The 26145-nt window shown below is 39.6% G+C and overlaps 2 protein-coding genes across 3 annotated transcripts in view; one reads left to right on the top strand and one right to left on the bottom strand.

The window, feature by feature from the left end:
• Cox7c (Cytochrome c oxidase subunit 7C) overlaps positions 1-26145 on the bottom strand; it is a 149577-nt gene that overhangs the window by 70100 nt on the left and 53332 nt on the right. The gene's annotated exons all lie outside the window — the stretch shown is intronic.
• Positions 1-26145, top strand: part of Rhogap100f (Rho GTPase activating protein at 100F) — a 61617-nt gene that overhangs the window by 3581 nt on the left and 31891 nt on the right. For both annotated transcript variants that reach the window (XM_076770054.1, XM_076770053.1), the window contains exons 2-3: positions 957-1059; positions 4841-5084. In XM_076770054.1, the coding sequence (XP_076626169.1) occupies positions 4866-5084 (219 nt within the window). In that variant the 5' untranslated portion in view covers positions 957-1059; positions 4841-4865. The remainder of the gene's footprint in view (positions 1-956; positions 1060-4840; positions 5085-26145) is intronic.

Genomic DNA, 26145 nt, shown 5'->3' with positions numbered 1-26145 from the left:
GGAGGAACGTCTATTCAAATGATGTTACTACCGAAGGTACTTGATACTTTCAATACTAATCATTAGATAGAAGTTGTACCATATGCACTGGATCAAGAAAGCTTCCATACACTCAGTGTCAGGACGTTATAAATGCTTACAATGATTTTATCTTTTAATAATCTGTGACTGTATTTTTGGATCATTCTGAGAAATTGTTCAGAGACCAATATATCTGCTCGTTTGAAGCAGTGGATACAGATTATTAAATAAATGCTATGCTCCAAAAGAAAACGCAGCAAAAATTATAAAGTATTATTTACCGAAAAAATAAGCAAACCACTGGTACATATGTAAATTCCTTTCGCTTAAATATTGACGGTTCCCCGTGGAGATGTCAGCAGAGTCAAGTCTAGGAAGCTTTATTGCACTTTTGGCTGTGAACTTAAATGGATACGGCTGGGTTCCCACGAATTTTTACAGGGGGGCTTTAAAATTCACCGATGTCACTTGGCAGTCACCCCTCTCATAAATTCGAAAGTCAATCGTTTAAAGGGGTCTCTTTGTAACTTGGATGTCGTGAATTTTTAACAAATTGATTTCCTATCCTAGCAACTTTGCTCAAATACCAATATTTTGTTTCCAATACTTCAATTTGTACCAATATTTCTGGTATATATTTAAATATTTGCAACGATCGAAATCTTTTGATATACATTATTGGAATAAATTGTAATTTCCGTTAATTCTGTCCATTAAAAACAGTTAGAAAATGTTGTAGAATAACAGCTGAATAGACGTCTCTCGATGTTTTGAATGTTAAAATCGAGAAAAGAGGTTTAATGATGTGAGATAAGCAGTTATGAGTTGACTGAGCACATATTCTATTATCATCATAATAAGATTCCTAGAAACATTTTCAAATTTGATTTCCAGCTGTATTGTCGTAACCAGGCCACCTTTTATTTCTGTTTCAGAAGGACGGACGAGGGTGATCCGTGGACCAGAATGAGAGAAATCATCCGAGTCTGCTCGAGCAGGGTCCTGTCGGTCCTTTGCACGAGAAATGATTTTTAGAAGGTACTCGATCAAACTTCCTTCGCGTTCGTTCTCATTTTCTTATTCTCCCTTCTACGGCCTCTCGTTCGCCGAACTCTCAAGTGTGCCCAGAGAATTGCTTCGCCTGGAAATTACTCTGGAAATACGAATCGTCTGCATGCAATGTCTTTCATACGAATATGACTGTCTCGGATAAGAATGTAGGGTAAGGTTGACTAATATGAACCAGTTACAACATTTTCTTGAGTTTTAATATCTTTAACTACAGAATTGTAAATATTTCTACTGATTGTCATTCTATATTTATCAGACAGTAATTTTTCATCGAACACATTTTTCAACACCAATTTACATGATCGTCACGATTAGGATTGTAAAATTATTTTTTTATTATTATACTTACAAGGTCTACTACCAGTTAGGCTATAAAATTAACGTGTCACTTTTCAGTGAAATTTTACACAGTCGTTAAGCTGCCGAGAATTTATGTCGGGGAGTGGGTGCAGAATCCATAGGGCTCCCCGGGGGAAACGCGACAGTTTACTTTTCGTCGTTGCACGTGCATCATTATCATTACGTTGCGCGTTTTTTTCTCTGTAGCGCGTTTCCTCGCAGAAAACATCACCGGGGACCAATTGGTCGTTTACTCGAGAAGCATCGCGACTTTGTTTGCAAGGCTGCACGAAGCTGCAGCAGCTCAGGGACAAGGCATACTAACGAGAAAAAGGCCTTTGGCCAGGAAATTCGAAAAATTATGAATCTTTCGGTGTACGCGCCGATGTTTAGCTTCGGGCTCTTCTTAAAAAATTAGTTTATAAACACAAACACCAGCAGAAATGGAAACTCGAAATTTTTGGTATACGCGAACTTGATAAATTTTTCGAACTCGATTTTCTCGTAAACGAAGCTTCTTTTCTTAAGGTTTCACCCATGCCTGGCTGTTCTACTAACAACGGAACTCGCTGTATTAGAGACTGGTCGTTTCTGACCCGTTCCTCGAGCCATTTTACTGAAATCCAACCGACAGAAAAACAATGATTTTTATTCCTCTTTTTGCTTTTGTTTTTTTTTTTTTAGAGTTTATCGCAACTTCCACGCGGACTTAGAGGGGAATTGTAGTAACTGGGTCACGCAGAACATTAATTGCTCGAGGAAGTTCGAGCGGAACAGGATTATCCAACAATTTGTCTCGGTGCAGTAGGGGCCCACCCCCTTTTTAGGGGAAGATCTCGTCAGGGAGGTCAAGGTTGTGGCACGACATCACCGCGCGGTTGAGGATTTCATTGATTCTTAACGAGCCAACGCGAGCTTGACACAGAATGTCGTACGAATAGTAACCCCGATTGAATTGAAGACCGAGACATTCGGCCGTGACGGACGTCGCTTATGAGATTCCTGGCATAACTCTCGCGGCCCTAGGTCAACTGTGATTGCGCGCAGACCACGTGCGATCGATTACTCGGTTACGATGAAGGGAGCTCGAGGCCTGCTCACGTTTTGTTTCGGCCCATTTGACCCCACCGCGGTCTGGTGATTTTGATCATTCCGGCCGAGAGCGTTGCAGTTATACCTGAATCGAGCTTTTACCCTCTGTGCCAAAGTTCCCCAAAGCAGGGGAAGCGACACGCTTCGAAAGAAGATGACAGGGACCAGAAATAACATATCTTAATACCCTATACGAGAAATTGTTACTTAAGTTGAGGATAATAATCATAATGTTTGTAGAAAATTTACAACAAACGACATTATTAAAAAGTATCGATTTCTAAACTTTTTGGTTTTTTTTTCAGTTGCCCATAATAGTTATGGATGAACTTTTTATGGAAAGGATGTCTTCTTATTGCTTTTCTACAAACTCTTGATTAGTCTGTGGAAAATTCTTAAAGCTTGTATTGGAAATGGAAGTATATCTCTGATACCAGATAGGAGGTAGGTTTAGAGAAGAGGTCAATAATATATTTTTAACTTTAAAATTTAAGTTAGTTTCATTAAAATCGAAGTTGATTCGAAGTAACGACTCTGCATTATGAAATATCACAGTTCCATACGAGATACGTGCAGATATAGATAGTGACCCGATACTCTCGTTTCCGAGTCGATACGGCGATGTGTTAATTTATTAATGGGCCGTGGAAATCCATTCGTCGGCTCCCAAATGATCGACTCATTTTAATTTGGCAAGTAACGCGTACACCCAATGGCCTCGTTCTACATTTCGCATCGTTTTTCCCCGGGTATCTCTCGGATTTACATTTACTTGTTCGTTTCTTCTACCACATATAAATATGGCGCACGGGCATCGATTTTCGATCCTTTTTCGTCCCCGAACTCTTTCGATATGAATTCTTCATAACGCGACCGGGACAGACGATAAACTGAATATCATTAATTAATATGTTGACTACCGCGCCTGTTTTCCATATCTAGGAACGTGTTTAACGTTCGTTTAAATTTTAGTGTGAAAATGATCGCATAAATGAAGATTCTTCTAGCGTTTATAATTTTGTTTGCACGTATATAAACATAATAATATAAAAGATCATATTCGAATATCTTAACAACCAATTAAACAGATTTGTTTACTTTATCGAAGACTGTCTTGTGTAAATTTTCTTTTGTTATAATTCAATGACCCCATGGAAGAACCAAGAACAAAAATGTCTAACCATTGAATCGAACGAAGTAATTGCTTATCACTTTTATTTTCCAAGTGTAAAACCTTGTAAACATTATAAGCATATGTCGCACGAAATATGTGTTGAAGATAAGAGACCCTAGAATAGATACAGATTGGAAAATATATCGATTTTTATAATATCGTTTAATAGAATTTGACTGTGTCATGATTCTTAAATTGCTTCCTTCTCTTAATACTTACAAAATAGAACGAAAACATCTACCAACATTGTATAGAATCGCGAATTCATTTTGCGTAGAATGACGAGATTGCGAATTCTGAAAGAAGTGGAGAGATCTGTGGAAGAAGTAGAGAATTTTTTTGAAACCAGGAGCGATACAACGTAACGGGAACGTGATCGACGGTTTTATGGAAAGTGTTGCTTTAAAAGTTTGCAAATAGAACGGGTGTGTACAATTGCTTTTAGTGTTGGAAGTACTAGTTGAGATTACAGTGACATTTGGCGTGTTCTACATACTCTCCGAACCTGTGAACTCTATATTCCTAGTACGTATCGATCGCTTCGTCCTCCTTTCTCGAAGGGAAGTAACTTCTGGCATCCTTAGTTTCAACAAAAATTTGTGACCCTGGAGGGAGGTACTTTGCTACCAAAGTGCATTAGCTGCGCGGTAACGCTGTGGAAACCTTTTAACACTAACGCGTTAAGTAATGTTGATTGATCTTGATATTACTACTTCGTACCAAAAATAGACAAAAATTCTGAAATCTTTCTTCTATTTTCCACCGGCTCTTTACGCCATAGTTGTGTACCCCAAAGTGCAAGGGAGCTTGCTAGGGCTCACTTCTTTAAAAAGTACTTCCTAGTCTAGTGAATACATTGATTAGTGCATGTTCTTTGCAATACTATTGATCCATCATTATAAAAAGTACTTTCACGTTTAAGCTTCTCGTTTCTCGAAGCGTCCTGTTTATTTCGAACTGCTACAACTTTAAAATAATAAAGTCACTAGACCACGCATGCGATTCCCACTTTCGAAACAAACGATTGTAGGGTTCCATCGTGTGTCCGTTCCCCAAAGGGCAAGAAGTTAACGTTCGAGGTAGACTTGGACCGAATTTCCTAAGTTAGGGGTGGATTTCTGATAATGGACGAATTGATTTCAGGAAGAGGGCATGACTCACCGAACTCATGCAGTGGCGAAAACACGTGCGCATCAAGTACGGTGGTCGAGTCGGTGTCGGTCAAGGACAGCGGGAGCGGGAGCAGGTGCAGCTGCAGGTGCGCGTGTTGCAGCTGCAGTGGGAAGGGGGCGCACGACTCAGCTACGTCTGTCATCAGCCTCAACTCTCGTCGACGGCTCGCCGCAGCTGCAGCACAGCAGCCATGCTCTGCTGCGGCCGCAGAAAAGTGAGTACTCTTCCTCTTCAGGATTGCATGCTCGTTGCAGGCTACAATGAGATCCTGCGTCGAAGACGGGGGCTGCTTTGCATAGGGGACGAGAAACCCCTTTGATGTAGGGGTGGTATCAAGTTCAGAACTGAGGAGTTTGAATCTGTTCGACTCGAAGTGATTAGATCAAGAGATACACTTCATTATTCCCGTGTTAACTTCGTGCGGAGTATTGCTACTATAGAGGGTGAAAAAGATCTTGCGATAGGGCCTACTGCCACCAGTTCCTTGTTTAATTTTTAATATTTATTTTGTTCAAAGCGTGTAGTAATTTTACAAAAATTTTGTTTTTCAGTTAGGGTGCAGTTAAATCAAATTTATCTTTCAAGGAGCGTGCTAGTTTCCTAAAATTGATTCGCAACCACAACTAAGCAAGAGGCGGTTGTATTTTTGGTTTCAATATCCTTTCCGACGTTTCAAGCGTAATATGAAATTTTGGCTGAACGCGTTACATGGAAATCGAAAACACGGGCCCGATACGGTATCGGTTCGTTGTAAATCAATATCGAGATATGGAACGGAACAGTCGGCTTTTATCATATATATATTTGTCACAATCCCGCCCACAAATATCCGGCAGTCTGTTATTATTTTCTATTCTACCGATGACACCGAACCGACGAAATAAACGCCGCGTACTTCTTCCCTCGACTTCCCCTCGTGATCAACATTTTATCGTGGATCATTATTTATTATTTCCGCGAAGAGATTCGGGAGTTGGAAATTTGGGGTTTTGGATTTTGTCTCTTGATTTAAATAACTTTTATAAACGATGTTACATTCGTTTCAAATTTTGTACGTATGATCTCGAAACTTGTTTCTTGTAATATTTACAGCGTTACTTTCGAGAGCTCATTGTTCTTTAAGAAAATTAATTTTTTCAAAGATTCACACGGTAAAATACCCCGTTAAAGCTGTTGCTAGCAGCGGATTACCACGAAATATCACGGCCTTCGGCATACGTCTCGCCTTATTTTCCGTTGACGTCTGACAAGCGGAGAATCGCTAACTTGTCTTTTGAAAACGAGCCATGTGCACAAGTTCAACGGAAGCGAGACAATGGAGACAGGGCGGAAAAGAAAAGACGCCGTCGTCGGGCCTACGCAGCAGTGCCGCGTCATTTTTATATTGTCCCTCGAAAACAGCCCCCGAGCTACGGCCTGGAAATGTTTCATCCACGTGGAGATTTCGCGATCTATTATTTCGCGTTATTATCTGCCGCGTTTACACTTTATTAAACCGCGAGCCTCGGACGCTGATTAAGTTTTATTAACCCCTTTTTCCCGTGTAAGCGTTTTCTCTCGGTATCTTGTTACGGTCGAGCAATTTTTATTTACACTATTCCACATTAGTCCTGGTAGTCTGCTTCTTCGCAAGATTATTCGAACGCGTAAAGCATTGTTAGGACGCGCTTAGAAACGGCTTGGTACTTCAAAATTATGGCTCCAACTATCTTAATTCACTAGCAAGTAGCAGCGTCTTGGTCAGAGGGTATTCGAAAATATCTTATTACTGGTACAAAATTATTTTATGTATTAACATTGTGTTAAGTTTCCTTTTCTACATATCACTTCTGTAACACACTTTGGCGTTGAAGTTCTAAGAATTTTACAATCTATTACCTACGTTTGTCAAACAGAATATAAATTAGAACAGAAAATTCATTGTTGCGCGAACTTTTTGGACAACCTAATATTACGGAAGAATTATAAATTAAAAAATTGTTCCACGAGTAGAAAGTTACCAGGGCGCTGATGAAAATCTGTAGTAGGGTGAAAAACGAGGCAAGAACATATTGCAAAATTTCGCCGCGCGGAATCTTGAAATTTAACTCTTTGAGTTTTACCTCGTCGTCGTGAAGACCTTCCTGTACTGTCGCGATGCTTTTGATACTTGCTGAAGGGAGTTGTCCCCCTTTGTGCCACTGTAGCACTTTTAACACTTGCTGAAGGGTGCCTTCCACTCTGTGCTGGCGTTTCATGTACCACGGGGTAAAAAAGTTTAGAAGTTTGCCGTGAACATGGCACAGAAACCCGTTCGATATTTGCGGAATACCGAGCTTTTGTTTGTGGCGATATTTACCGTTGCAAATTGTATCCTTGCCGGGCCATGTTTGGATTACCGTATGAATTTACGAATCCCTGATTGTTTCCCTCGATATTTCCACGCTGAAAAATGTTTCGCTATTAGGTGTGAGTGTTTGTTAACGATTTGTCCGGGTATTTGTTGTTCTCTACGATCTATCGTTTTCTTGAACAAACAAATAGCACACGTGTGTTACTATTAGGTTCCCAGGGATAGTTTTACGAATGGTGTAGATACATTACCTTGTAACGATATAAAAATGAATTACGTAGGAATATTAGGGAAAATTAAACACAGGGAATGTCTAGGTACTTAGCGTACTGTACTCAGAGTACAGGGTATTTGAATAGTAACCGAGGGATTCAACAAACATTGCTTTGTTAAGATTTTTTCTGAAACTTGAAATTCGGTACAAATTGTATCTAATTATGCATCTTTAGAACAAAGTTTAGGGAGGATCTCGAAACGCCGGGCGATTTGCAAATTAGCTGGCGTCATCGCGCGATATTTTACGAAAAATAAGACACTAATGGCACTGTAAACGTGGCGTGAGTCACCAAACGTCGGGGGCAACGACGAATAAAATTCTGGCCAGGACCGAGGGAACGAAGTGGCTCGCGGACAAGTTTATTTAAATTCCACTAATGACGTCATTAAAATAATAAACGATGTCGTTTGGGGAGTAGAATGTAAGCCGACCCAGCGGTCCGCGGTTTGCAACTTCGCTTCAGACAGAAACGCCGGGAAAACTTTTTTTTTCGAGGGCTTGTTGGTCCGTCCGCGTCTCCGTTTTCTTTTCATCGATAAATTTCATTGCAATTCAATTCCCGCCGATCAGTGGCCATCAGGACGTTCGTAGAGAAGGATTTCTATTATAGTATGTAATTTCGATACTATAGATAGGGATAAAAAATTAAGCATACACCTGCTCTATTATTAGAAAGTAAAAAATGTGTAGAAAAGCATTTGGCAGCACAACATCGAATTCTCGTGTTTTTCGACGAACTTGTTCGACGGAGGCAGTTTCGAGGTCGTAAAAGCGACTTCCAGTTCGATATTTTCATAAGTGCGGTCGGTGTGTACAAGTTTCCGGAAGCGGAGTTTACGTTCTTTCCGCATATCGCGCCCCGAACATTTTGCATGCTTTGGCGAAAACTCCGTCCACTCTCGTTTGCAGTCGGAGCACATTACGTGCAATCGGGTACCAAGGTGCACGCGAACCGGATGTTTCGTAAGGATGGCTGCGGCACAACCGGTGTTACGAAAGAAATCGCTAGGAAGAATGTAAATCCGACTGATTAGCAATTGGTGGACTTACCAGTTCTTGGAACGAGACCTTTGTAGTCTGAATTTTGCATCGTTCCTTGGCAAGATTGATGTGCCTTGTGCACTATACCGTTAAATGTCGTCTTCGTTTTGCAGGCCACCTCGATATTTTACTTCGAAAGACTCTTGCTCGTTCTATTATTTATTGACCCTATCGTTGCGCATAATCTGAAAAGATGAAATTCATATTGTAAGGACACGTGGCAATTTTATATATTGATCGAGCATGTATTCATTTTTATTTTATTTTAGTACGTATTCTGTTTTGCGGTAATTTTGAATCCCTTTCGCTGAATGGTTGTCAGAAATAATTAATATTATCGTTCCATTTCACCTGTCCGTAACGCCGACTCATTATTGGCTCGTTTACCTGCTATTGATGTTAATGATCGATTAGAGATACGGTTCGAGTAATAAATTCTTGCGTCGTGTACAATGAACGTGTCGCCTTTTCAATCTATACCGGTTTTTCACAGTCGTGTGCATCAATTCGGCCATTATTCAAGGATAATTGATGCACTAAATATTTAAAAGGCTTTCGTTGCTTTCTTCGGATTAGCCCTGTTCCATCGTGGGTGTAATTGATCGATACGCTGCTTTGCTTTACAACTTTCAATCGCTCGCATTATTTTTTACTTGCCGATTTGTCATAAGTCGAACCATTAGCCGGCGAAATAATATCAGTGTCATTCGTCGAACGAAGTTTTCTTTCGTTTATTAACGTTTGCTGGAATTTCATACAGTTCGAAGTGAATTTCTGTCACGATACTAGTTCTTTCCTGCCTCGATGATATTTTTACACGAATCTTTATGCGGAACGTTCGCTTCGAGCATTCGATTCGCCTTACTTACCTACTTCCAAGAAGATTTGAATATTAGATTGCCTTTCCCAGAAAGAAGTACATCGCTCTACAATGCAATCTTCTCGTTTGCTGGCGAACTACAGCGACGCCTTTGTCATTTCTCACTGAAAAATTCTGTTTCGTTTGCATATCCTTTTGCGACAGTCACGAACCACCTCTATTACAGTATGAAACAAATAGAAAATAATTGTCTTTGTCTAGTAACAACAACTATGTACTTCTTTAACAGCAATTAAATTTAATTTTTAATTAGTCTTTCCTTTCTAAAAATATTGAGTAATAAACTATTTTCAGTAACAGTTGATATTTGCGTGAAATTCGTAGATTCGTATCATAGTGTCAGTATTACTTGAAACTGCATAATAAATTAATAATTTCGATTAGTTTTCATACACGGAATCACCTTCCTAGTCGGGCTATGATTACTAGGACATCCTGTATATTCAATCTACTTTCGGTTTTGGGTTATATTGAAACCACGACATTATAGACGGTCGAGTTTTCGAAGAAACAATGCTGAAAGACAGTATTCTCGGTATTTCTGAGGTTACGGAGTTCACCGCGAGGGACAAGACTGGCTGGTAATGCAGTCGGAATGAAACAATAGGGGGAGTCTTTCAAAGGGAACGGCGAAAGAATGGAGAAAAAGGGAGGAAGGTTGGACGAGCAAGTATAAAATGCAGAAGGTCTCGACCATCCTTTGATTTTAATAGATCGGCCAATGAACGAAGACCCTCCGCTATAACACGTTAATGAATAGCCGTCTATCTTAACGCGCCTCTAATGCGAAATCAATATCTAATTATCTTTCGCTAGCCCCCACAGTCCTTTCTGCCCTTTTCATTCTTCTGGCCGCCGTTCCAGCAGTCCATGTTCACCATGTCGAAAGAAAAAATTCTTTTTATTGGCCATTTAAAGTCGAATCAACCTTTTAAACGGTTTCTCAGCGACACTGTTCACTTTTTTTTTGTAAGAATCCAACGTATTTCTGAGCTTCCAATTGTTATCGCGAAATATTATTAAAAAATAAATATTATCAATCAAAACATATATTTACATCGATACACTTTAGAATAATTTAAAAGTAAGGTAACATTTTAGTAGAATCTTATTTTATGTTGGACCTTGGCTTAAGTAGAAACATCAATGATTGATCAGACGCGCTAAGTAAAGTATACTCAATCGCACGCGTACTCGACAAATTTGCAAATTCGATTATCTTAAAAACTAGATTACATTTCCAACTGTATGTAGAATTACATCTTGCCTTATCGTACACACTGTACAGCCTGTAAAGACTATGAACATTTTCGAAAGATATAACGAAAGGTGTTCGAGGCTAGAATTTCTGGAGAAACGTCTCTGCTTAGCGTTGTAAACTAGAAAAGTCTGTTAATGGGCACGATCTCGTTACCATCAAGCCACCCCGTAGAAAACGGATAGTCCCCTATCCGGGCGATGGCGACGACCCTTCATCGGTTTAGCATCGACACGAAAAGTACATGCACACGAAGCATTCGATCGGGTACACACAGCCCCGACACGTACTCGAGAGGAAGCAAACCACTGGCTTGGGGCGGTGGTTGGTCGTGTGTGACGCGTCCTTAAGCGGCCTTCCGCCACCCTTCCTTTCCGGGTCACCCGTTACCCTGCTGAGGGAGGTTTCATAATTGAGGACTAATTGTCGCGTCGCGGGGTACACGAACCGAACGAGAAGAGTGAAATGAAGAGGCTGGAAAAAGAGGAGCGACGGGGAGAGTTTGACAGAGATCCAACTATGTGCGTCGGGTCGATGATCAAGTTTTTGGTGGCTTCTTCGATGAAGTTCAATACTCAAATTCACTTACAGGGTGAACAAACATTTAGTATTTCGCGAAAACATGTTACAGAAAGAAAGAAGGTAACGATTGAAAATTAATAGAGACGAATACACATTTGCATTGTTATATTTTTGTCAATTCCGAGTAGCAGATATTTACTACGTAACAAAATTTGTCGAATAATGTTTGGTACCGTCACTCTGGTTGCGAATCCGCATAAATTTTTATATTCGCCACGCAGTAGTTTTGGTGTCAACCAATGAAAAAATTGTTAAACTATATTTAGCAGGTTTTTTTTAGCACACATAACATGCAATGCTTTTTCAATTGGAAAAACGTGAATATTTATTTTGCATTTTCCAAAAATTTAGTACGTATAATTTCACTGGCAAATCTATATAAGTATACAGCAAGTATAGAGCAAAAAATAGAATTAAATGTTCAGTAGTAAACAGATCCTCTCTTAGGAAACTTTAATGAGATATCAGCAATTATTTTATCTGTGTGAAGGATCCTGATTTCTCTTGGATTATTCAAATTAACATAGTGGATTAAATATTCATATGGTTTATGATGTGAATCTACATAATCAGCATTAATAATTAATTGAATTTTACATGAAAAATTATCTGAAAATTACCTTGAACACAAGTTAAATCTAACAATTGAGAATATGGAAAGATAATATTTTAAATGAAATAAATATTATAAAATAATGAGGATAAAAATTATCTACCGATCTAAAATCAGTAATGTTAAAACAAATTCAAATTTCATGAATATCGTAAACCGATATATATATTTTTTCTTTTTTAAAATTATCGATGTTTCGATAAAATGTCAAACACCCCTGACACATCGGCGTATCGTAAATCAATTTCAGTGATTGAACTATCGGCCATTGCAATTGTTTGCCCTTTTAATTTCATTCGAAAACGAGGAAACAACTGATCGTTTATTATAAAATGGTGGATTTTATTGGTTTTCCATTTTCAGTTGCACGTATCAATGCACAGTTTATATCCCATTCGATTTACATCTTATCGGAGGTGCGAAAGGATGGCAGATATTGTGGATGGTGACCTCTACGGTCAACATGTTAATTGTTCTTCGCCTCCCCCTTTGTCATACTATCCCTGAGAACCCTCGAAGGAAGTCGAAGAAAGTCCCGATACGGTCTTCCAGTTTTTACCCCGAAACGAAAAGTGAGAGAAGCGTGGGACGAGATAGGCTTGGACGATATACGCGGAAGGGTGAAACCGGACGAGAGATAGGGGAAAAAATGGGACGGAAAACGACGATGCAGGGGTGGCTGTGGGGTGTTGGGAATGTCGGACGAAACGGAAGTCCCTTTGATTTTCAGGCGAGCCGCAATTATCCCTCTCGCACGTTCCACATACCGGAACTGGAGCAGTCGGATCGTTACGATGCCTTTTCTCCCCCCTTTCTTTCAACACCCCCTCCCGTGGGCGTCCACAACCCCCGTGGCCCTCGCGATCGTGGTTCACCGCGAAAATACATGAAAAGATTCACGGAAAAGGCGGAGGGAAGCATCCACCCTGAGGGCATGGGGACTTAAAGGGGTTGAAGAGGGGCTGGGGGAGGGACTCGAAGAGGACTATATCGGTGCTAGCAATCGCGAAGACAATGCGAGCCAAGCTGAATGAGAGGATCGAGTTTCTCGTTTGTCGACGACGACACCCGGCCGCGGATTCGGTCTCATTAAAAATCATCCGCGCAGATTTTCAAAGCCGATTCGGAAGGCCACGGTTAATCACCCGAGGGCCACTCGAAAGAGCCTTTTATCGGCCGCTTCGCGCCACTCCCTTTTGTCTTTTTTACCCGATCGCTTGCCACCCGGGATTTCCTACGCATCCTTCTCTTTAAATGGAACCTCGTATGTTCTGTTCGCGGTATCTTTCGATGCTTCCTGACTCTTCCAAGACATTCCTGCCGTTGGCGTAGCTGCAAAGTTGGGAAAATTTATTCACGATTAGCGAATAAACATTTATATAGGCCGTTTAACCCTTCGAGCGTTGCGTATTCCAATTCTTCTACCATCAATTCAATTTTTATTGTTATTATTCATTCTGTAAACGATTTAAGTTATTTAAAGTTCTGAAAAACTATGTTCGATTATTACAATTTTCGAAATGAACGTTGGGGTGGAAAAGCATAAATCAGAGATTCAATTCACAAAGTGGCAAAGGGCAAAGTCAAAGATGACTGTATGATTTATCGATAATCGGAATTACGCGCGAGTTTCAAAGCTTAGAATCCCACGGATTACACAGACTATGTTTTTCCCTTGTTTCTTCGTTTCTCGTGCTCGTCGGTCGATTAACCTATCGCTGTTTTTCGCCATGTATATCAAAGATATCGAACATCCATGTTCGCGTTGAAACGACGCACACCAGACTGAGTCTCAAATGAAGCGCTTGCAAAGCTCTTTTCAAAGCCGAACATGCGGCACATTTGCAATAAGCACCAGTCCATGCACCGTCCATTCGTGTTCGAGTTTCAATTCTCGTGCAGGACTACTTCTGTTATACCAAACTTATTTTTCCATTTTGTTTGCCACCGTATGACCGACGGATGATCAATCTTCTTCGATCAACTTATCCGCAAATTTTAACGCGAAGTTTCAGTTTCACATTGTGCAACATTCGTGACAACTTCTGAGCACGAAACAAGTAGAACGTTTTTCGATTATCAGATTCACGGACTTTTTACTTAGTACAGTAGAGTTTCGATTACCTGGCACCCGGTTATCCAGAATTTCCGAATAACAGCCATAGTTACCTCGCCTATTCTTCCGTAAATGTTACGGATTATATTTCCTACAAATAAAGAAGTCACAGCCGCCATGGTTGTGTTTATCAAAAATCAAAAACAAATTTTTAAGAAAAATCAAGAAGGGGAGGTGGACAAATTTTTCGATGAAATAACAAATTTCAAATCATTCTAAAAAAATTATTTTTAGTTTCAGAGGTCAATTACAATCATTTTTGGTCATTACATATACCCTCGAAATCCTACTCAGTTTCGAGAAAAAAATTCCTTACCGAAAATATAGTTTGTGGTCAGAAATGCTGCCCCGAAATTTCATGCAAATCTTTAAAACATCATAACTCCTGAACGGATTGGACGATTTTAATGTTTAAAAAAGCAAACTACGCGTATTTTGATGGAGAATATGTAGAAATTGCAAAAATATTCGAAAAGTTGATCCTTGACCCCGCAAAATGAGAAAAACCCCCTAAAAATGATCCAATTTTTAAACAGCCATAACTCCTACAATAGTGAATATATTTCAATGAAACTTTTTTCTCATGTAGAGATCATGGGTACCTTCAAAAAAGTATTAGACAACTTTTCTGTAGGGCATCAAACAAAATTACTAAAAATGAAAAACGAATTTTTAAGAAAAATTGACAGGGGGTAGGTGCCTAAATTTTTCGACGAAAAAAAAAAATTACAAATCGTTCTAAAAAAATTATTTTCAGTTGCGGGGGTTAATTTCAATCATTTTTGGTGAATATACATACCCCCGAAATCCTAACCAATTTCGAGAAAAAAATTCGAGTAGGTGTGAAATTTTTCGACAAAATTAAAAAATTTCAAATCGTTCTAAAAAAATTATTTTTAGTTTCAGGGGTCCATTACAATCATTTTTGGTCATTACACATACCCCCGAAATCCTACTCAGTTTCGAGAGAAAAATTCCTTACCGAAAATATAGTTTGTGGTTAGAAATGCTGCCCTGAAATTTCATGCAAATCTTTAAAACATCATAACTCCTGAACGGATTGGACGATTTTAATGTTTAAAAAAGCAAACTACGCGTATTTTGATGGAGAATATGTAGAAATTGCAAAAATATTCGAAAAGTTGATCCTTAACCCCGCAAAATGAGAAAAACCGCCTAAAAATGATCCAATTTTCAAACAGCCGTAACTCCTACTATAGCGAATATATTTCAATGAAACTTTTTTCTCAAGTAGAGATCATGGGTACCTTCAAAAAAGTATTAGACAACTTTTCTGTAGGGCATCAAACAAAATTACTAAAAATGAAAAACGAATTTTTAAGAAAAATTGACAGGGGGTAGGTGCCTAAATTTTTCAACGAAAAAAAAAAATTTCAAATCGTTCTAAAAAAATTATTTTCAGTTGCGGGGGGTTAATTACAATCATTTTTGGTGAATAGACATACCCCCGAAATCCTACCCAGTTTCGAGAAAAAAATTCGAGTAGGTGTGAAATTTTTCGACAAAATTAAAAAATTTCAAATCGTTCTAAAAAAATTATTTTTAGTTGTAGGGGTTAATTTCAATCATTTTTGGTGAATATACATACCCCCGAAATCCTAACCAGTTTCGAGAAAAAAATTCCTTACCGAAAATATAGTTTGTGGTCAGAAATGCTGCCCCGAAATTTCATGCAAATCTTTAAAACATCATAACTCCTGAACGGATTGGACGATTTTAATGTTTAAAAAAGCAAATTACGCGTATTTTGATGGAGAATATGTAGAAATTGCAAAAATATTCGAAAAGTTGATCCTTGACCTCGCAAAATGAGAAAAACCCCCTAAAAATGATCCAATTTTCAAACAGCCGTAACTCCTACTATAGCGAATATATTTCAATGAAACTTTTTTCTCAAGTAGAGATCATGGGTACCTTCAAAAAAGTATTAGACAACTTTTCTGTAGGGCATCAAACAAAATTACTAAAAATGAAAAACGAATTTTTAAGAAAAATTGACAGGGGGTAGGTGCCTAAATTTTTCAACGAAAAAAAAAAATTTCAAATCGTTCTGGAAAAATTATTTTCAGTTGCGGGGGTTAATTAGAATCATTTTTGGTGAATAGACATACCCCCGAAATCCTACCCAGTTTCGAGAAAAAAATTCTTTACCAAAAATATAATGTGTGATCAGAAATATTTCTGTAATTTCATTTTCTGTCTCACTTCCTTTTGTGTTCATTTCTGTAAGTTGTTGGTAATGTTGCAAGTAATACGAAAATGGTAATGGGGCTCTAGAGCCCCAGAATAATGGACTGAAAGTATACATTTGACGTAAGGTTTACACATACACCTCGTTTGTGATTATATTCCTCGTTTTTATAACTTCATATGTAGTCTAATTATCTTCTTCGGTTTTCCTTCAAATTGTAATTTCAACTATATTCTATGATTTTATTTTCTTCCTAGGGAGAAGCTCTACTCGAATATATTAATATCTCGAAAATGAAAGTGATTAGGAACGACTCGATTAGATACTTTGTTGAAGAGGGAATAATAAAGTTCTTTCTCAACGAAAGGATCATGATATTTTATCGGAGCCATAAAATCGATCCAAAATTCTCTGTTCAACTAAAGGATTATAACGATAACATCGCGCCATAGACAAAAAGTTTGGAACAGAAGCATGATGCAATAAAAAACGATTTAAAAAGCGCTCTCGAAAAATTAATCATGCCGTTCTGGATCTCGTTTCATAGCCAGACCGGGACGATTTATAGGCGAGAGTTTATATAGAATCGAGGGACACTCGAGACTCATTCTTCTCACACGGATTGTTTCGGCGATCGCTGTCACCGATATTTTTCCGCTTGCCGCGCCAAGTGTGTCTCTCTCCCCTTTTCCGCTCGATTTTATGGAAAAATTTTATTCGAAAACAATAATCCCCCGCGGCGGTCGATCGATTTGCAAAACCGCGACACCCACCTTCTCTGGCCGCCGGTCTGCCGCGCGAATATCACTGAAAAACTTTGTTGGGAAAAGTAAATTATCATTTGGTGGATTTGTCCTCTTTTTGTTTTTTCGTCTGTGGTTTTTTTCATCCATCGCTTAACTCGGGTTTCAAAAAAGTTTTAAATATATTTTATGAAACGCAAAACTAATTCGACTTCTTAATCTTCTGATTCGTTATTCAGAGTGTATCCTAGCGTAAATAATTTCTCAGGAATTGAAAGGACGCACGCTGGTTTTTTTGTAATCTGGTTATTGGATAGCCTGTCATAGGCCGTTTCAAATTATTGGACATTATCGTTCCAACCGCAGCGCATATGTTCAATGTTCGATTCGACGCGATACATTGGAGATAATTTGAACGTCCGTCGACGTCTCCCATAATTGCATTATCTTCGCGAATCAACCAGAATAAATTTAGTCGCACGCGGGCTGGCGTGGTTTATTCCACGTGTTGGGCAATCACTGCAATTGTCTTCGTTTACATTGTGGCTTCCGTCTTTTATTTTTCAGGAACCTTTGCCACCATTTTCCCTAAAAAGAGCGAACCTTTGATCCTTTACTGCACGGTGGTACGTTGAGCATCACACTTTTCTGTGCTCAATTTTTAATTATTTTAACGAATTTCTTGACGTTGAGTGTCGGTATTTTTGTTTTTCTAGAGCTCGTAAATATACGAACGAACTTAACACGTTAACTGTTACACTAGTTTTCTGTAAAATTATTCAGAGCAAGTGCATATGACAATGTTAACGGAGGGTGTTAGCTATTAAATAATTTAATTAAACATGAATTATAGTACATAACCAGTAAGGGACAAAATTACAAAAATGTGAGCGAAACTGAATCGTGAACAAATAATACAACGATAATTCATTTTGTGTAGTAAGATTTTTCATTCGAAAATAATTTTTTTTTGATTTCCCTAATATGATTTTTTTAAATTATTTTTAACGGTGTTTTTAATACACTAGAAATGTCTCTAATCTTCAAATTTGCGTCCATAATAACATTAAAATCTATATTAAAAATGAAGTCTATACAATATCGACTCTATATCCTTATTGAGTTTCAGAAACGTTTATTTTCTTATCCAACAACTGGTTATGTTTTTAGTTTCTTTTGGTTGAGAGCAATTGGTTCATTTCACGAGGACAGATTCGGTTGAAAATGATAGAATTATTGGGTTATTGTCCTCCGTTTCGATAAAAATCTTTTCAAAGGGTTTTGCAGACGCTTGACATTTAGTGGAAGCATGGTTGCGAACAGTTAGTCGGTTATCTACTTCGGGAAGCTCCGATCGATTCCTCGACATCATTCCATAACCTTTGACCGAGATGCCTCGCTAGATTGAATTACTTGCGTTCGTTCAATTACTTCCAATCTTATGAACGTGCAATGTATCTCCATTATTGTTCGTATCTGATCTGTCAGCAAAATGAGATTAATCTGTACATTTATCGTTCTCTTTAGAAAAATATTCATTATTACCATTTTTACCATTACGTTCTTTTTACCAGCGAAACTGTACTGTGCCGAGGAAACGCTTGCGTACTTATTAAAAAAAGTTTCGGCAAATTCCAGTTATAAATTTCACGGAGAGTAACGGTGTCGACTTGGTTCGAGATGAAATTTTATTGGAAAATTTTGGGATTATTAGGGCATACTTTCGTCTAGAAATTACTTTAGTGGTACAGTTCATAATTACTGTTACAACTTATTTTTACAGGGTGTCGTGAAAGAAGTGTTACCCTTTTCTTTTATCTCAATTTTTTCAAATTTAAATTTCATTTAAAAGAAGGATCAACGCCTGACTAACGGGTTATGAATTAATTCCTATTAGTTTATTCTATATTATTTTTGTCTGTTTTCTTATTATTCAGATGAAAAGACTCAGAGACGTTCAAGGGACATATCGAACCATGCTCGTATTTACCATAACTGTTTTAAACGTACAGAAATACTTCTTGTTCAAAGGGAATTCTTTGACGACGTAACAAAGCACTCGTCAGTTTGATAAGAGAATTTTTCACCGTAAGTCAAAGGACAGGAAAACAATGGTTGCATAAAATGCAATACACGATCATTTGGCATTCGATAAGGAAGAGTTGCATACGACGAGTTACTGAAAGGGGCGTCGAATCAATGCGAAAACCATTGAAGACGAATCCTGAAGGACATGGAAACTCGACGTGCGCCTAATTGGATCAAAAATATTCCATACTTAATCCGTGGTCGATTCTTGGCGACACGAGTTCTTCTGAACAGCGAAGCTAGGCAATCCTTTCACGCAAGTTATTGGAAAAGTTGGAGGACCTGGGTCGCATTGAAGCCAGACACCGAGCGCATTTTTATGCTAGACGGTGCAACAGCCTTTGTACTCGAAAAGCTTGCCTCGAAATATTATTATATGCCGGTGATATTCGCCGAGAATATTTGCACACAGCAAACGTCTTCTGGCTTGTCAACGTCTCGTAGTTTCGATTGCTCTTCCCTTGCTCCGTTGCTCTCCGAAAGCTCTGGATTGAAAACTGATCTTGTCTGGATGGAATTCCCTGGCGTCGAAGGTCACCGATTGTGGTTCCTTTGATTAAAATACTTCGCGATCGAAGAAAAGTTGCGTAAAGCAACAAAAAATACAAACTATTATGATATAAAATATTTGCTATTACGAGCTGTTATGATATAATATTTAAAACAATGTGTTTTATTATTTTCAAGAAGCCTGGTTAGTTTTGCGACAGGTCGTGTAGGTTGGAAAGTAGTAATCGTTATTTTCGTCGCGTAATATCCGAGTGCAAGCTTTTGAAATAGCACAATTTGTATCAAACAAGCACCCAGAAACGAACACTTCCATACAATTAATTTCCAAAGTGTTTTTTGCCACGACAGGGTGCAAAGTTCGCGGCAACGGTGGGGTCAAATTCCCGGCGACAATTTGCAAGCAGAAATTTTCGGAAACAGCTCGCGAACAAATGAACGGGACCACTCGAAGTTTACGAAGCCCTTCAGAAAATAACAGCGCTAAAACGAGCAGAAATGTTCACGAACTCTCTCTGTCGACGTTAATCAATTTTCGTCTAATATTCGAACAATTCTAAACAATCAACGGTTGCTAGTGCTACCATTAGGTATCCTACGATTCTTCTTAGCCCTTAACCCTTTGACCAGTAAATTTTGCTTTGTTTGCCAATTTTCGAATAATGTTACAATATTATCCCTTGTTACAATGAGTGACATCAAAGATTATTAATCAAGATTTTTCTAATATCAGTACACTTCCTTTTTTTCTTATCTGTCCGTGCAATAGAACGTTCAAATAGAAGAGTATTTGGATAATAGATTATTTAGATGACGCAGATTTTACTGTACATTAATACCCTGTTATACGGCTTTCCAAACAGCCTTTATTATTAATTAATTAATTAATTAATTAATAGAAGCCGTTATAGCGAAAAGCCGTATGAAGAGAGACCGTATAACGGTGAGTGTATATTTAAAATTTCACTTCGATCGATCGAACAGTTTTCGAAATATTTTGCACGGCAATTTTTAAGATACCGTTTTGCGAAAACCGCATTTAAAGTTTTTAATGCGATTATTTTATAGGTAACTACTTTTTTTTAAGAGTCTTAACTTCTTAGCCGTTCCAGGGGCATACAATAAACCCTCGGTTACTTCAAAAAAGTAATTTTCTTGCGATCTAACTTCACGGCGAGCAATTCTAGCCTCCTTCGAAGGGTTTGAGTGAAGTCCCTCCGCAACGCCGAGGCGCCTCTGATCTTTATACTGAACGAAATTTGTTGACTCTCGTCCAATAGTAACCCCCTAAACTTCAAAAACATTCGCTATCGAGTAGAAATCGTCGTTTCGAGTTAATGTTCTCATTTCTAAGCTGCAGTGCAAGGGTCATGCGCAATTTGTCGAATCGCAACATTAAACATTATAGTTTTATTGAGATTTTGAATATTCGTGGGCTAACGACGCGGACACCACCGCAAGTAGAAACATCGATTGATAGTCAGACGCGCTAGGCAAATCGTCTTCAAATTCAATTATCTCGCATTTTTTACTCATTTTTTCACACAGAATGAGGGGTGTACCATTATCACTAGGACACACTGAGTTATCCTATTGAATTCACAGATATTGTAAAAAAAAAAGAAACTGTGCCAAGTGCTCGATTACTGGGACAGCCAGCTTATCCGTGCGAAAATTCCAAGACTTTCCGATTTATTCATTTTATTCGGTGAAATCGGGCCTCCGTTGACTAGGCTATTTCTCGAGCGAGGCAAATCGAGCCAGAGATATTCCTGTATTTTTCTCCGATCGGATTATAGGTGTTGTTTGTGCACGAACGAGCAGGATTACCCAATAAGCGGCTCTTTCTCTTCCCGATAAAGCCCCGGGAAACGTATCCGATTCCGGACCGATATCTTCCGAGTGACCGACTCGGCTTCGGAGTCGAAAGTTCTCTTCAGGCTTGTTCAAAGCCCGCTCAGAACGTTCCTTTTATCGGAGTCGTATTCTGCAGACTCTTGAAGGAGTAGACACACACACACACACACATGCTCTGGGGTACATAGGATAACGTTAATTCTCTGTGAAGTGGACGTTTCTTTGGGTGACGGTGGCGGAGTAAGGGGTTATCAAATATTGACGTATCACCTGATAATAAAAAAAGTGCTTTTCATTGGTTTATATACTGCTGTTGTATCGAAAGCAATAAATAAAATCATACTTTTTATATAAAAATTTCCTTTGGTGACGCTCGGTTTATCGAGGCAATAATTAATGGTTGCTTCGATGCCGACTGTGGATTTCCTGATTGTAAAGATAGTGTTCTCCATCGGAAAAGCAAATCCCAAAAAGTTCGAGCAGCGTTTCGCTGGCTAGTCGAGGATTACAATCCGCGAGACGAGTTCACGTTGGAAACTCGAGCGCGTTATTAATTTATGGAAACGCCGCTCTTTCGCAAGTTCAGGAGGTTACCGGCAATTTACTTTGCTAATTGCGAAAGTTTGACGGCCCCCCGTACTCGAGACACCGCCATTATTGTCGCCCGCTGTACGCACGAAGCCTGCACTTTTCTGCGAGTTCTCGCTCTCGTAACTACACACGTGAGTCGTTCATTAAGTACCTGACCTAGACAAGAAAATTGAATTTTCCTTTACATTTTTCGTTTAGCTCGATGTATTCATTCCAACGTCGTACAAGTTTTTGTTTCCATTCCTTCAGAAAAATAGCTTTTATAGAATTTGCCAAATACCTGTCTAGACAGTCATTTTTTCAAAATTTCGAATACTATTATGAACCGGAAGTTAAGCTCCTTGTACTCGTGAAGTGGTCCTGTTGATATTCAGGTGAATAAGTGTACTCGATGGAATTGTTTTGCTGTTTCAAGACACGGTCAATATTTAATTCCCAAAAGCATTCTAGAAATTCAATAAAACTGACCCAGTTTAGACGCTCGTATGTGGCTGGTGAAAGAGGAACAAGACAAATAAACTGGCTATTTGCAGCGGCTACAGAGAACAGTTTCCTCAAATTTTATTGCGCCCATCCTCATCGGAGGATACTTAAATCGTACACTGTGAAAAAAGACAAACAAGTTTAGCGAGAAAGAAATAACGTTCGTCTTTTCTTTTAAGAATAATCTTTATCGAAATAATAATTAATATCTTTAGTTATTCTCGATTTAAGGATGATCTTCCAGCGCATGTATTTACTTCAATGAAAGAATTTCCTATAGAAGTACGCTCAAAACCACTTAGTCTATTGAATTAATAATTAATACCGTAAATTTTCTTGTGTATAAGCGTCTTCCGTTACCTGTCTGTAACTTAATGGAATAATTTCACATAGAAATATGCTCAGAGACGGTTGAAAAGACTAATTAGTCGAAGTAATAATTAATACTTACTCCAAAGGTATCTCCTGTTCCCTCTCGGTTGAAAAGAAGGATATTATTTCCACAAGAATTTTGCATCTCATAAACGCGTATTTCATCGAAGGAATAATTAATGCCTCTAGTTTTCTTCGGTTTAAGAGAAGTCTTTGGACAATGCATAATTATGGAGAGACATCGTTTTGAACACGCAGTTGCAGATCAGTGGAATCTTGGCTTGGAGAAACTCTTGTTCTTAATATTGTAGAATCAAGGAAAAAAAGGAAAAGAGAAGTCACAGGATTCGTACCCACGACCTTCAGATTGCCTGCCAGCCGTCGTCCTACCAACCTCGCCATCGCCGTACCGCTGCTATTTCCGGTGATAGTGATTTCTTTTCTATGGGTTGGGAATCTCGGGATCCCACAATATCCCAACTGCAATTTTATTAATCCCATTTGGTCTCTCGTAGATGCCGTTATCCCAAGTTTTCGCCGCTCCCTGTTCCCGCCACCATCTTGTCCGGCTCGTGTGAACCGGAAGGGGCGCGGGCGTCTCTGCCGAAATCCGCGATGAAAAAATTGGACGCGCGCGGCTTTGTCGCGATCAACGCTTCGCTTAGAGGCCGTATTAAGTTGGTAAAAAGCCGGTACACTGGCACAATATATGTCACGTATTGCGCGTACATACGTGGCACATACCTCTCGGCGTACTCCCGTATGTACATAGTCCGGTAGACACATAGAGAATCCCACACCGGCGTGCATCGACCTCCGGGTGGGCGCGCGCGCGCGCAGAGACCCAGTGTGGAAATGTGGTCAAACACCCAGGGACGAGAGAGGCGGAGACCGAGAGGAACGAAGAAAGAAACGTTCACGTGCACACGCGCGCACCACCGGGGTGAATTCAGTTCAGTTCGAGCCACTTCAGGATCGCGAGACGCAGGCGCGTTACCAGACCATCGTATTGCAGGATCCACTGAAACCACCCCCTCAATCCTCTCCTCCAGCTACCCAGCCATGCTCTTCGTCGTATTTTTCGCGCGATCCTAGCTGTTTCTTCTATTTCCCGTTGTTTGATTCTGTTATCCCTATCCCGACGTCTTGTTTGCAGTGTATTTCCCGGGTTTTGCACGGTTCTGCGCGTTTTCTTCTCGCTGGTGTCTTTCTCCCCGGTTTTTTGAACTGTTTCTTCTTTCTTTTACGGTTTTTGTCCAGGTATTTCTGGCCCCGTTAGTCTTCGAGACTATTTCTTCTTCGTCACTCTTTTCCGCATCTGTTCAATTTCTTCTGTCATCTTGTATATACTTGGTTTCATGTCTTCATTAACCCTCTTCTCACGAATTCAGTCTTTTCTTCTGAACCGTTCAGTGCATTCTGTTTGGCATATCTTCGTTTACAATTCCTTTGTTCTTATTATCTGGCTTCATAGGTTTTCTTCCTGATGCTGTATTTATCATTCCCTTAGTTAACTTCTCTTACTCTCCCTCGCGTTCCATTATTTTCTCCATCTCGATTTCATTCACCACCATCTTCCCTCTTGTGCCTTCCTCGAGGCCCAGTCCATTATTTTCCTCTTCTATAACTTCCGTTCTATATTTTCTACTTCACCCCCGACTTTCGGTACTATTTTTTCTTATAACCCAGCCCCTTGCCCCCTCTTCCCCACTCCCAGTATTCATCCTGCTCTCAGTTACTCCCCTTTCCTCCCTTCTTCCCGACGTGGTCCCCCTCCTCGGAGTTTTCCCTCTCCCCATCGTTGGCAGCATCTCCTTCCGGAGAACCGCCAACGATCCTCCTTCTCGCTCCCTTTCGTCCTCGAATCTCCCACCAGCTCCACATTTTTTCGACTCCGAACGACGCCGTACGTGCGTACGCCTGCGTACACGTTGTTACTACTTACTACTACGTTTTACTACTGATACTTCCGGGGCTACTACGCGCAGTAGCGTAGCTTTACGTTTTCCACCGCCCAGCGTCTTCTTCTCCTCTCCTACCCTCCTCCTCCATTCGTCCTCATCTCGACTCCGTTTTTTCTCGACGTCGTATCCTCCGTACGGTTTTGATCGCTTCGGTTATCGCGACACTTCTCCACACTTCGAGCGGTTTAAGAGATTTTCGTATTTCGTTCCCATTTCTTTCTTCCTCTCTTATTTTTTTTTTTTTTTTTGTCGAGTGTTATCGATATCCCACATTATTCTAGAGCCATTCGCAGCGGCAGATTTGAACGACATACTAGCTCATGTGACGGACAAAACAACGACTTCTATGCCAAATTGTTTTTATTTTATGCAGTTTGTTACATAAAAGAATAGAGGACAATATCAGTAGTTTTACTTAGGAAATTATAACACAAGTAACTATTCGCTACATTAGATCTTTTCTTAAATTATGTATCGTACAATAATGAGACTTGAGTTACGTTAAGTAGAGAAGCGTTTTAAGAGTTAATCTTTACTCGACGATCTTTAGATTTACATCTGTCTGTAGATCATATTGCATAATTCTGAGCAATGCAGCTAGTCGTTGATGCAGTCTGCTTCGAAAGAAACGACGGTCGCCGTTTTCACAAATCGAGACTTACGTCAGAGCAGCCGAAAGTCGTTTTTCATATCAAACCGCGTTCCTTTTTGTTCGCCGGTGGGTAAATTCCCTGGAAAAGTATACGGTAGGCCAATGGAGCGGTGCCAAATTGAAACAGAACCGTGGTAAATCGGCCGCCTTGAATCCAGCCCAGCGGGACACGTTTCGACGTTAGGGTAACCCTCTGACCTGCTTCTACCATTTTTCGACCCTCGACCGACTCGTTTCGCAGCCTACCGAGGGCTGGCCACTTTTTCGCGCCCTGTCAGCCGCGAAATAGACCCTTAAAGCTCTGAAAGTAATTCATTTAACACTTTGCGCTCTGCTTTAAGTTCGGATAACGTGCAAACTGGCCGGGGTGAAGTTAAAAGTTTTTTGCGAGGGTAAATTCAGAGCTATTCTCCGCATAATATGGACGCACAACTTATCTTCTGTTTGAGTTCATTTTTTTCTTAGATTGTTAATCTGAATTTCAAATTCTTTCCAACGTTGTCGTTTTATCATTGACGCCCGTCGGCAGGATACACGGTGATGAACGTGTTAAAGGTCTAACTTCAAATTCTAGAAGGTGACTCGTAAACAGACGGTACACATTTGTTCGGGTTTTCGATTTGCCGCGGTATCGTCATCTTCCTCGAAGCGAACCCATATTGTCCTCGGTACCGTACGTCTCTATCTGTCCGCCTGTCTTCTTTGTT

Source organism: Colletes latitarsis, chromosome 7, assembly GCF_051014445.1.
Source record: "Colletes latitarsis isolate SP2378_abdomen chromosome 7, iyColLati1, whole genome shotgun sequence".
Taxonomy (NCBI): Eukaryota; Metazoa; Arthropoda; class Insecta; order Hymenoptera; family Colletidae; genus Colletes; species Colletes latitarsis.
Note: the sequence above shows the minus strand (reverse complement) of the source record. Positions and strands in the feature narration are given on the sequence as shown.